This window comes from Chiloscyllium punctatum, chromosome 22 (genome assembly GCF_047496795.1).
Source record: "Chiloscyllium punctatum isolate Juve2018m chromosome 22, sChiPun1.3, whole genome shotgun sequence".
Taxonomy (NCBI): Eukaryota; Metazoa; Chordata; class Chondrichthyes; order Orectolobiformes; family Hemiscylliidae; genus Chiloscyllium; species Chiloscyllium punctatum.
The window spans coordinates 57,672,377-57,686,095 of NC_092760.1; the positions used below are offsets into that span (position 1 = coordinate 57,672,377).

At 39.2% G+C, this 13,719-nt stretch overlaps 1 protein-coding gene across 9 annotated transcripts in view; it reads right to left on the reverse strand.

Moving 5' to 3' along the window:
- The window catches only part of plekha7b (pleckstrin homology domain containing, family A member 7b), a 463,115-nt gene that overhangs the window by 128,075 nt on the left and 321,321 nt on the right, over nucleotides 1–13,719 (reverse strand). For all 9 annotated transcript variants that reach the window (XM_072592385.1, XM_072592393.1, XM_072592389.1 and 6 more), the window contains 3 exons: nucleotides 12,694–12,798; nucleotides 4,668–4,740; nucleotides 2,252–2,352 (listed from right to left, as the gene is read on the reverse strand). In XM_072592385.1, the coding sequence (XP_072448486.1) occupies nucleotides 2,252–2,352; nucleotides 4,668–4,740; nucleotides 12,694–12,798 (279 nt within the window). The remainder of the gene's footprint in view (nucleotides 1–2,251; nucleotides 2,353–4,667; nucleotides 4,741–12,693; nucleotides 12,799–13,719) is intronic.

Consider the following 13,719-nt stretch of genomic DNA (forward strand, 5'->3'; position numbering starts at 1 on the left):
CCCCAGTCAAGGGAATACTCTGTCTAACATGATTTGCAGCACAAATAATGGCCTAATTGGTTCCATGACATTTCACACAAGCATACTCTGGCCCTTATTTATCCAACACTACATCATGCTATTTCTTTCCTTGTGTTTATCCATATATCCCTTAAATTAACTAATCTTTGATGTCACCGCAACTCCTTATAGTATCAAGTTATAAAATCTAAACTATTTGTTACTGCTGAAAGAGAGATGTGTTGTTAAAGCTTTTCAACCTACACATCAGGATGGATGGAAAAATGTTTGATTTCCAAGGGAGCATTATCTTATACAGCTTGCATAAAGGGTCCTGATTGCTTGGCAAGTCAACTCTGGCTGGTCCGAGCACTGCCATGAAAACCACACTTCCTGCTTAATTCCAACAGTGTTAGAACTTGAACTATCAGCCAATTTAATGCTGTCCATTAGTCGCGAAGCATGTTTCATCTATACTTGTTCGAAGGTAATATTCATATGCATGGTCTTGGAAAAGGAACATGCCCAAACATCTTCACATTTTTGAACTAAAACAAAATCATAGATGACAGTAGTGCATTCATCATGGCAACTCCTCAAACAATCAGAATCACCTTGCCAACCAATCTGCAGCTTTTCTCATGCAGGATTCATTTTTTGCTCCCACTGCATTGTGGGGTCTTCTGTCTGTCTTGAATGCATGACAATAAATTTCAACATGTCTCCTTTTTCAGCATTTAATACCTATTACATTAAAATGAAACTTCGTACTTGCACTCATCATGGTCAACACAAGAATTCTAAATTTCAAATCATCACAACAACTTGCACTTTAGGAGAAAAGCTTGCTTCCTGGTTGGCAAGTTGACTGATTGGTTTAGAATGTCATATGGTTAAGTGTGCAGTGGCAGCATATATATTACAATGTAGCGATATCACAGCTACTTATAATAGATGGAATAGAGCACATAATCCAAATGTTAACCAATAGTGAAATTTCATTAACAAGAACATCCAAACTATTAACTTTTATTTGAAACATCGGTTCAATGTTTCTGAAGGTTAGGATTTGTCAGTCCTTTTATTCAAGGAATGTAAGAAGTCCATTTGGGAACTAAGTCAATATAACTCCATGTTAAGAGACTCTGACTTATTTTCAATTATAAATGTGCTGCTTACAAGCTTTAAGACTAATTTATGAGGTTCTTATGGTGCAGTGGTAGTGACCCCTAAAGCTGGTGCAAATGATCAGGGTTCATCTCTCACCTGCCTAAAGTCGTATCACAACATGGTTAAATGCATTGATTAAAATAATGACAATTTGTTGAGAGAGGCAGTGCAGAATGCAGAGGATGCATGCACTATTGAGTTCCCTGCGAGAAAGTCAGTCATGGATTCAAACCCATAGACTTCAGCCCATTAGATGGAAGTCTTCAACAGGTGGTCATGGCCCAGTGATAGTGTCACTACTGTTAGGCCAGAAAGCCTGGATTCAGGTCCCAGCTGCTCCAGAGGAATATCACAACACGACTGATCATGCAGATTAGAAATATCTGAAGCAGAATAATATTATCATCGTGAGCTAACTAATGAGAGAAATGAACATCCTAATATTTTGATTTTGGTTTTGCCTCAGTCAAGGAAGGGGATAACTGTCATGAAAGCTACTGTAAGCTGCTACCAAACTATAAACAGAATGGACCAATGCTAACAGCGAAGTCCCTCAATCCTTCTCTTTCTCACTCTCAATTGTAAATACTGTCGTTATTTGCAGTCATCTGGAGATAATCATGTAATGCAGTGTACAAAGTTTAGTTGATTATGGTTATAATGTAAATATTAATAAAAGCAAGAGATTTCAATCAGAAGATGGAGAACTTCTGATTTCACTGGGCACACAGGTGGCTTGAGAGATCCTTTGGGTGGTGTAAGATAGTAACAAACAGCCAGTTCTTTATTTGTTTTTCTTCTATTAACAATGAGTAAAACTCCAGGTTTAAAATCCTGGGTCTGAAGTTGTGGCCCAAGTGTCAGGGGATTTCTACTTTCAATCAATCCAGAGAAGTTGGAATGTAGGGACAGTGCATCTAGTAAAATATTGTCATTCATCGATATGTCACAGTGTCAGAACAATCAAACTAACTACAAACTTTCAAAACTACAGTTGCATGTATGATCATTTTAAAGCCATAATTAAGTAGCCTACTAAATACCTGACCAACATATGCTACATAAATTGCAAACATTGTACCTTGAAAGCATATTTCCGACTTATATGATCTTCAGGGTCAACCGGTGAGATTACATAACTAGGCAAAGGAATGCTGCCCAATACAGTCTCCTCTCTGCTGTCTGTGTAAAACAAAACAAATTCCAATGTTAACAATTCTTGTGCAGAACTTAAATGCTGAAAAACTTGATTACATTTACAAGATAGAAACTTTTCAACAATTCAGCCAAAATGCAATATACTTATTTTTATACTGACAAACTTTCTTTCAGGTATAAACATTGATATTTACATTATTAAAGTAATAATTCTATCTAATTAGCTTTTCATATACTGTATGGAGGGAAGTGACCTATACCAGAGTATCATTCCACCAGTATGGCAGCCTTAAAATACCTCAGCTACACACAGATGAAACAGTTAATGGAGGAAAGCTATTCGAACCTGGACACCATCAAAAACAAGCCAATATTCTTGTCATCATTTAATGATCAATCATACCAGCCATGTACACTTCGCAACACTTTTCTATTTGACAATCAGAACAAAGAAACTCAAACCAATTTCCTCCCCTATTACGTTACATACAACGTAAATAGTTAAACATGCTTTGAAATGCACAAATAGAAACTATGAAGTACCAAAGCAAGAGTCAAAATTGATTTTCAATGATTAAAAACAAACATAATTTAGATAAGTGTAAAAATACATTCTATTAAACACTTGACTGCAACAATCAGATGAACAGCCAGCTTTTATTCCTGACTAAATATTACAATTATTTCATATTATCAGCATACTCTCTTCAAATGATTTGTATGAATTAAGCATTAGCTTAGCAATGATAACACAAGGTCTATTCATTAGCTTTGCAATGTCTGTTTATCAGACACAAAATCAGCAATCAAGTATAATCATGGCATCAGGTTACAAAGTTCACATAAAATGAATTGCTGAATCAATTGGCAATACTTGTTCTTGTCTCTCCTTTAATTTCCTCTCTGAAAGTAATCAAGTATATGACTTCACAAGTTTCAGCAGACCTGAAGGATTTCTGCAACTTTCCATGCAATATATTTTAACATGGCTACCAAGGCAGCACATAAAAACTAAACTGAGCCTGGTCCCAAACTTTCCCAATGGATAGTTGCTGAACAGTGATCAAAAGCATTAGCTCTGGCTTACTTTTCCCTTCTGACCGACAGAATATATATGATGAGTCACTGGGTCAGTAGATATAAACAAATTAATTTGAGAAGCATTATAAGATTGAAGAGGATCCATGCTGATAGAATGTTTTTCTTTTCCCTCTAACACTAAGTCACCATCACATTTGAGCATCGTTGTCGACATGTTGTGTGATGACTTACAAGTAACACTCAAGGTTGAATTTCTCTGTGGTTGCGATGACTCCAGAGACCTTTAAAATGGAAGGGAAGACTGAAATGCAAGTCCTATCTCTATTTATGGTGAAGACAGGTTTTGTCCATAATTAGAAGGGAGTGGGATGAGAGATGCACATGTATAGAATCTTAATCTGCAGGGCAATTTGGAAATAACTGGATTTCAAGGGCTTTACTCTTAGTTTAAGAAAAAGAGACATGCTACTGAACTGCATTGACTGACAGGCCATCTAACGTAGCTTAGAAAAAATATTAACACCTGCTCTTGCAGTTTCAATAAACTTCATTACTGGTATTTCTCAGGGCTGTAATTACAATTGAGCCCTTTATGGATCGTTGACTTATCATGGATCATTCACATTTTGATTAACAGTTTTTAGATGATGTTATCTTTGGTGTGGTTACTAAATAGATTTTTTTTGTCTTAGAAACAGCCTGACAACGTTAGGGGATATATAATTCAAAAGGGCTTAATGAGTGACTTTTCTTTCCAGTATTAAGAATGTACGAATGATACCTCAAGTAAATTGCCTGGAGGGAAACAATTTTCACGTCTACATGGTTAGTGATGTTTGTCCAGAGTGGATGCTGCGTGAATGGTCATGGAAGCTGCACTGGGAGTTGTCATATGGGGATATAAGATGCCATGGGTGGGGTATGTGGGGAGAAGAGTGGGCAAAACATGGAAGGGCTATAAGGCTGAACAGACTTTTATTAAAGAAGTGGGTCCCACTGTCAGATTTTGAGGCAGGCCTTCTAACCAGCTTAGTATAGCACAAGACTGTTTCTATAGCTGCCTCCCAAAAGTGGCAGGCCTGACTCAAATGATGTTCCCAGGAACAAAACCTGCATTTGATATAGCCCATTATGTAGCGGAGAGTCAGAGTGAGAAAATTTTTCAATTTAGTGACCTATTTTGGCAGCAACATTTCGTCCTAATTTTTAATGGTGATTCTCAGTTACCTTCTAGCATTCGTTTACCCAATAAGCATTTGAATTCTTCTTACAAGATTCACTTGGTGATCTGCACTCACCTTTGTAATAGAACAGACAATATTCTGAAAGTGCAAACCATCGGCGTTTCCAGAGTCTCATTCCAGAACTGTCCTACAAGTACAAACCAGCAATCATCCATCAAGTCAAAAGTGATTTTAACAAATACAAATTAGGTCCTGAAATGTTTCCAATGTAAAAGAGACTACAAGGGCATCTAGAAGTTACATACAGCAAGTTATAAATGAGAACCCATATTGTGTCAACTTCATAAATCAGCCAGTGAGTGATTAAATGTAGTCCACGCAATCCAAAATAAGAAAATATGGGAAATACACAACAGATCTATCAGCATCTCTGCAAGGGAAGACAAGTTAATGTTTGAAGTACAAGCTCTTAACTGCAAGAAAAAAGCAATTCGTTTTATATAACTGATAAAGAGAGGAGATTATATGCATGACATTCTTACTGATTGGTCAGTCGCTGAACAGTTTCAGATACTGCATTGCAGTAAAAATAAAATTATGACAAGAAAAACTAATGATAGGTATCATCTGGTTAAGAGAAATTTATAAATATTTCCTTGCAGCAGGACTTTAACAACTATTATACAATAGCGCAATCAGACGATATTAGTGCACTTTTCTACCATATATTTTGTAAAAATATTGTAAAAAGCAACCGAACCGCTACATTTTATGTTAATTTATACACCCATGCTTTTGTCCATTCTTCCTCAGCGAACTTCAACGTTTCAAAGCTGCTATGGTTGGCAGGAACCTTAAACTTGCTTACTATAATATTTATTTGCTTCGAGCACTAAAATAATAACAGACCCTGTGTGCTACATTTATACTGCGAAGAGCTTGGCCTAATGAACGGGAAGAATGCTTAATCAAACCAAAATTTACAAATTCTGCATAGATTCAGCAGTTTTAGCACACACAAATAACAGGCAACCAACAATTTCCTGCCCAAAAATGGTCAAGACCAAGTGCAGTAGTTAGTTATTTTCACATAGACCAAAATTTACTGTTTAAAAAGAGAAGTTCATAACAATGCAATAGAACATTTTTGCACAAATCATACACAAACTTCAGTAAGCACAAATGTGAGATGAAATACAAAAATCAAGAAGCTAGCAGATGGAACATAATGTGGGAACATGTTAACTTATGCGTTTTGACAAGTAGAACAGAGGTAGCGAATATGCTTTAAATGGAAAAAAGGCTGTAGAAAACTACAGCACCAGGGTTACGGGAGTTATTATTCTTAAATCTAAAAACACCTGCGCACAAGGTCAAGAGGTAATAGGGAAGGCAAATGGAAAGTTGGCCTTCATTTCAAAGGGAATGGAGTATATCTATGGTGAGGTTTTGCCAAAACTACACAAGGCACTTGTCAGACCACAGAGTCATAGAGATGTACAACACAGAAACAGACCCTTCAGTCCAACTCGTCCTTGCCAACCAGATATCCTAAACTAATCTAGTCCCATTTGCCAATACTTGTCCCATACCTCACTAAATCCTTCCAAATCATACTCCCATCCAGATACCTTTTAACTGTTGTAATTGTACCAGCTTTCATCACTTCCTCTGGCAGCTCATTCCATACATGCACCACCCTCTGCGTGAAAGTGTTGCCCCCAAGGTCCCTTTTAAATTTTAACCCCTGTCACCCTAAACTTATGCCCCCTCTAGTTCTGGACTCCCCCACCCCAGGGGAAAGATATTGTCTATTTATCCTATCCATGCCAGTCATGTTTTATAAACCTCTAAGGTTACTCCTCAGCGTCTGACGCTCCACAAAAACAGCCCCAGCCTATTGAGCCTCTCCCTATAGCTCAAATCCTCCAACTCTGACAACATCTTTGTAAATCTTTTCTGAACCCTTTCAAGTTTCACAACATCCTTCAGACAGGTGAAATACTGTGCTAAAACAGAAATTGCTGGAAATACTCAGGTGGTCTGTCAGCATCTGTGCAGCAAGCAATTAAAAAAGCAACTGAAATACCGAGAGCAGTTTTGAACCCCTTTCTTGATGACAGATAAACTGGCATTCAAGGTGAACCAGAGAAGGTTCATTAGGCTCATCCCATGTTTGGAAGGATTGTCGTTGAAGTGAGATGGAAAAGGTTGGGCTTGTGCTCCTTGGAGTCTTGAATAATGGCAGGTAACCTTATTGAAACATAGAGGTAAAAACAATAACTGTAGATGCTGGAAACCAGATTCTGGATTAGTGGTGCTGGAAGAGCACAGCAGTTCAGGCAGTATCCAAGGAGCAGCAAAATCGACATTTCGGGCAAAAGCCCTTCATCACGAATAAAGGCAATGAGCCTGAAGCGTGGAGAGATAAGCTGGAGGAGGGTGGGGGTGGGGAGAGAGTAGCATAGAGTACAATGGGTGAGTGGGGGAGGGGATGAAGGTGATAGGTCAGGGAGGAGAGGGTGGAGTGGATAGGTGGAAAAGAAGATAGGCAGGTCGGACAAGTCCGGACAAGTCAAGGGGACAGTGCTGAGCTGGAAGTTTGAAACTAGGATGAGGTGGGGGAAGGGGAAATGAGAAAACTGTTGAAGTCCACATTGATGCCCTGGGGTTGAAGTGTTCTGAAGTGGAAGATGAGGCGTTCTACCTCCAGGCGTCTGGTGGTGAGGGAGCGGCGGTGAAGGAGGCCCAGGACCTCCATGTTCTCAGCAGAGTGGAAGGGGGAGTTGAAATGTTGGGCCACGGGGCGGTTTGGTTGATTGGTGCGGGTGTCTCGGAGATGTTCCCTAAAGCACTCTGCTAGGAGGCGCCCAGTCTCCCCAATGTAGAGGAGACCGCATCGGGAGCAACGGATACAATAAATGATATTAGTGGATGTGCAGGTAAAACTTTGATGGATGTGGAAGGCTCCTTTAGGGCCTTGGATAGAGGTGAGGGAGAAGGTGTGGGCACAGGTTTTACAGTTTCTGCGGTGGCAGGGGAAAGTGCCAGGATGGGAGGGTGGGTCGTAGGGGGGGGCGTGGACCTGACCAGGTAGACACGGAGGGAATGGTCTTTGCGGAAGGCAGAAAGGGATGGGGAGGGAAATATATCCCTGGTGGTGGTGTCTTTTTGGAGGTGGCGGAAATGTCGGCGGATGATTTGGTTTATGCGAAGGTTGGTAGGGTGGAAGGTGAGCACCAGGGGCGTTCTGTCCTTGTTACGGTTGGAGGGGTGGGGTCTGAGGGCGGAGGTGCTGGATGTGGAGGAGATGTGTTGGAGGGCATCTTTAACCACGTGGGAAGGGAAATTGCGGTCTCTAAAGGAGGAGGCCATCTAGTGTGTTCTGTGGTGGAATTGGTCCTCCTGGGAGCAGATACGGCGGAGGTGGAGGAATTGGGAATACAGGATGGCATTTTTGCAAGAGATAGGATGGGAAGAGGTGTAATCCAGGTAGCTGTGGGAGTCGGTGGGTTTGTAAAAAATGTCAGTATCAAGTCGGTCAACACTAAGTTTCTGAGATTCACATCTTATTTGGTATCTTTCAATCCCGTATTTATTAGGCATGTTTTTCACATCAGTAATAAATTGTTTCAATGAAACATTTTTTTCCAAGAACCTTTCCCCCAATATCTTTGAACCCCTCCCCTCCCACCAAATTCCATTGTTCAATATGCAATATCATAAACATCAAATCCTCTCTCTGTACATGCTCTTCTTCACCATAAATGGATCTGTTAACAAACTAATTACAATACTGAGCTACTCTTGGCTTTGTAAAGGAATCTATAATTTAACAAAAAAGTCTTAATGACATTTTTAATTTTGTCCAAAACTTATGCTCATTATTTCCTGCAGTAAAGCTCAAGTTGGAACCAACTCAGAATGTTTTGCACCATGATTCCTTGCAGTCTACAAAAAGTCACATGGATTCTGCTCAAACTAGTTTCACTGACCTCCCAAAGAGAAAACCTCACTGCAGTGATATTTTGTTGCAATTGTACAAAAACCTATCCAAATTAAACAGCGCAACAAAAAGCCCTGTAAATATTGGAGGTGAACGGGAAATCAATTGGCATACCTACTTCAGTGATCAAATTTATCTTTAAAAAAGGTAATACTCAATTTAAATAGCAAGCTCAATGGAACCTTGCCCACATCAGTACAGATTTAAAATACATTGAATAAAATCTGTGAAATCCAGGTCTGGAATTAGGTTTTTAAAAACAATTGTTCAACAAAGAAAAATGCAACCTGAAACTAGCACAGGTAAATGTGTTTATTTGCTTAGTTTCTGTTAACACAGTTACTCCTGACATGAATAATGGAGTGTCTGAACCAACCATTGCTGGTAAACTTTCAGTTACTTAACGGTGGAATTTATTGGTTTAATAGCTAAATAACTCCACTCCACCCCCACCATGTCTTGAGTAATAGTAATAATAAACTGAAGAGATACTAATCTTGGATTGAAATATCCAATTACTTTCCACTGTACTAATTTGCAAAAAAACTTCTACAATTTTAAGTTATCACAGGCTAATACCATTTGTTTCTCATCTTGAGGCAAACTGGAGACCATATAATCCTCTAAAACAATAGCTACTGCCCCACACTGCATTGCATTATCTCATTGATGGATTAATGGCAAGTGAACATGGATATTTTTCTAACTGGCTTTGGTGAGTTCAAGTCTTAGCAACATTCCTACTCTGAAGGATGTTATACTAGAATGAAGTTTTTCTCCTTTCAAGTTTATGTCAATAGATATACCCACACCTCAAGAATATCACTATCACACCAACTACTGCCTTTCATGCAATTTGGCTGTATTCAGCAAACAAATATTCCTGATAACTATGACTAATCAACATGAAATTTTGAACAAGTTTTTCTGTTGATTTTTATGCCTGAGTTCCTACCATTCAGTTTGCAAAATCTCAGTAAGGCGGTTTGATGGGATTTACAATATGCTCTTTTGTAGCTCAAATTTAAAGTTGAATGGTAAATCTGAAATAAATTTATCAAAATTATCTAACATGCCCAGTTTTATTTGTTGTTGATTACCTGGAAACTTTAAAAATGTTTGCTTGTGCTATTGCATACCATAATTGTATGCTTCTCTTTTCTAAATACATTTTGGTTAATGCAAAGAAGTTAAATAACAATCTCAAGTATCAGACTGTAAAGGTGGGCAGCATGGTGGCACAGTCATTAGCACTGCTGCCTCACAGCACCAGAAGTCCGGGTTCAATTCCCGCCTCAGGATACTGACTATGTGGAGTTTGCACATTCTCCCTGTGTCTGCGTGGTTTCCTCCGGGTGCTCCGGTTTCCTCCCACAATCCAAAAATGTGCAGGTTAGGTGAATTGGCCATGCTAAATTGCCCATGGTGTTAGGTGAAGGGGTAAATGTAGGGGAATGGGTGTGGGTGGGTTGCACTTCGGCAGGTCGGTGTGGACTTGTTGGGCCGAAGGGTCTGTTTCCACACGAAGTCATCTAAATCTAAATTTCTCTGCAGCTAAAAAGATATTGTACATCCTCATCGGCAGGAATGAGAGTGACGATCACTCACACTTGCCTCAGTGGTAACACCTCAGTGTCAGAAGGTTGTAGGCTCAAGCCCCATGCCAGAGGCTGGAGTTCAGAATCTAGGCTGACACTTCAATGCAGGGCAGAGAAATTGCTCAAAAGTGCTGTCTTTCAGAGGACAAACTGTTTCCATCAGGGAAACATATATTAATATAATTGCTAACACAATCAGTGCAAAATGATAAGACTCTGCTTTATGTTACGAGGTATGATCTGCAAATTATAATATGGTGGGAATGTATAAGCAAATTCAATAGAATAATACATAAAATACATATGCACACATTTCGAACAGGAGTAGTTTCCAAAACTATGACTGGGACGAGCTTGGAACACCTGTTGCAAACAGCTAGAAATTTTAAAAAAACTGCAGATGGTGGAATCTAAGGTAGACAAGCAGAAGGCTGGAAGAAAACAGCTAGCCAGGCAGTTTCAGGTGGCAGAGAAGTCAACAGTTTGGATCTAACCCTAACTCCTGTGTTCTTCTAGCCTCCTGATGTCTACCTTCCAAACTGCTGGTACATACACTAAATGGTCTGCTCCTATACTTACACTTATTAAAAAAACGTTTGCATTTGGCAATTTTGAATGCAATATCTCTTGGAAATTTTCAAAGATCAGGGAGGTTTTCATCATATCTGGTCAGCATGAGCACGCAAGCAATACACTTCAGAGAAGATTTCCTTCTACTTTAGACAAGCCAAGTTGCTGGGTAAATGCATGGAAGATTAAGTACAATGAGGCTAAATGAGATTATCCATATTGGTAGCAAAAACAGGAAGGTGGATTATTATTGGAATGGTGATTAATTGGGAAAGGGATGATGCAATGAGACCTGGATACCCTTTGTCCATCAGTTGCTCAAAGAATACAGGTGGTCAAGGTAGCAAACGGTATGTTGGTCTTCATAGCAAGACAATTTCAGAACAGGAGTAGGGACGTTTTACTGCAATTATTCCAGGCCTGGAATTTTGTATGCAATTTCAACTATTTATGTGAATAAAGATGTTGTGGCTATCGACAGAGCTCAACAATGGTTGACCATGGCTGATACCTAGAATGGCAGGACAGACATATTAAGAGAGATTGAATCACTAAGGACTATATTCACCACAGTCTAAAAGAAAGCAGAGTGATCTCATGAAAGCCTAGAAAGTTCTAAATGGACCAGAAAGAGTATACGCAGGAAGGGTATTCCCAATTGTCAGGAAGTCCAGAATCAGTAGTCAGAGTCCAAGGTTATGCAGTGGGCCATTTAGGACTGAGATGAGGAGAAATTTCTTCATCCACAGCAGTGAGCCTGTGCAATTCTGTGCCATAGAAAGCGGTTGAGGGCAAAACATCGAATGTTTTCAAGAAGATAGATACAGTTTTTAGGACTAAAGGAATCAAAGGGTATCGGGAAATGGAGGCAACAGGCTAAGTTCAGCCATGATCATACTGAATGGCAGAAGGGATCCAAAGGTCCACATGGCCTATTGCTGCTCCTATTTCTTATGTTTCTTATATTTAGGTTGATTTTTTTAATTGCAGTTTATGGATATTGCTCTGTAAAAAAGTGAGTTGATATTATTTTTGCCTACATTACAACAGTAGCAACTTTGAAAGATACTGCATTCGTTGGGATATCCAGAGGTTGTGAAGAGTGCTATACAAAACACATTTTTCTTTTGCCTATCCAATAGTTCCGCACAATTCTCAACAACATTTCATGAGAGAGAGATTTGGCCTCACTAACTCCCGAAGCACTTCATTTTGAATCTCACGATCATCTTCCAATTCCTTCAAATGTCTTTCACCTCTCAAAGCCAATACCCAGAACTCCATCCTTCTACTGAGGGGTTTGGCCTTGCTAAGTCTCCAAATGACTTTTAAAGTTTCAAATCACATGCTGTGTGACTGACAAATAGCTGGAACTTTTCACATGATAACCACACCACAAGATGCAGGAATAGTAGTAGTGGCGATTTACTCCATTAGTTCTGCCCGTCCTTCAATGAGGTCGTGGCTAATCTGATATTCCTCAACTCCACTTTCCTACCATTTGTGCATAACCCTTGATTTCCATACTGCTTAAATATCTGTCCAACTCAGCCATGAATGCACTTAATGATTTAGTCCTTCCAGCCCAACATGCTGGATTTCGTCACAAGTAAAACAACATATTCCAAATGAAGTATTTTCAATTTGTGGCACTCCTCCCTCACCTCAGTATTCCTCAAAACCAGTGTGTTTAAATGAAGTCATATTGTTGAGGAGAAAACCAGCTCTTTACTTCCTTTCCAATGAAGCACATTATCTTGAACTTTAATTTTAATTGTGCACTACTACAAACATGCCTGTGATATCCTGCACAGTTAACCAAATATGTTCTTCTGAGCCAAAGCGAGATGAAATTTCATCAGATGTAACTTTTCCTTCCACTTGATCATGAATCAAGTCTGTCACCTTGTATTTGTTGTTGAAGAATGACCAATAATCATCAAGTTAAGAGTGCACAGTGCTGTACCTGCTTGTAAAGCCATCCTCTCACCACAACTGGAGCATTTGGGTTCCTCTTGCTTGACTGCTCTCTCTTCCCAAAGCTATGGATTTTGCCACTTGGTTTTGAAATCTGATTAAAAATAAACATACTTGAATTAAGTTAAAAGTAATTGTATAATAGATCAATCTTCTACTTAGAATTTTGATTTCATTGGGCCTTGAAAATATAATGTAAAAGACTCAGGATTGGGTGGTTCCTTCAGATGGGCGATATTCTGTAAAACCATATGACTAATTTGATTTCACTAGTTTAAACATGTTGCTTTTAAAAATGAATACATCTCAAGCACAGTTATTTCACATTATTTAATCTACAAAGCATAGCTCAGTGATTAAAACCCCTAGAGGATCTGACCCAAACACATTTTCCAGATGGCTATCGTAATATGTACAAGAATATGAACATCATGAAAAACTTGAGAATATGTGTAATCAGGTTTTCTGCACGACGTTTCTTCTTCAAACGAACTTCTGGAAAAACTTGAATGGATGTGGGCTTAAAAATATGTTGCTGGAAAAGCGCAGCAGGTCAGGCAGCATCAAAGGAACAGGAGAATCGACGTTTTGGGCATAAGCCCTTCTTCAGGATGGATGTGGCCAGGATAGAATGCAGTCTTACTATTGTGGCCTAAACAGTGACTTCTTTCCCCCCCACAGATCTCATAAGACCTCAGTGTTTTTGCATGTTGGAAGATACTGAGGCCCTATTGATTTAAAGGTCCCATGGTAATATTTTGAAGAACAGGAGGAGTGTCCATGGTGTTCTGGTAAATTTTCACCCTTTATTCTGATTACCTGATTATCGCAGGTTTTGGCAAATTAGCTTCTGCATTTCCTGCATTACAACATTGGCTGCACTTCAAAAACAAAAGTGGTTCATTGGCTGCTAAGCACAAGATATCCTATAGTCATGAAATGCAAATTTTTTTTTAAATTCAAAGCTCCATTTTCTAGCATCCAATGTGCTTTCTTAACCACCCTAACAACTGGC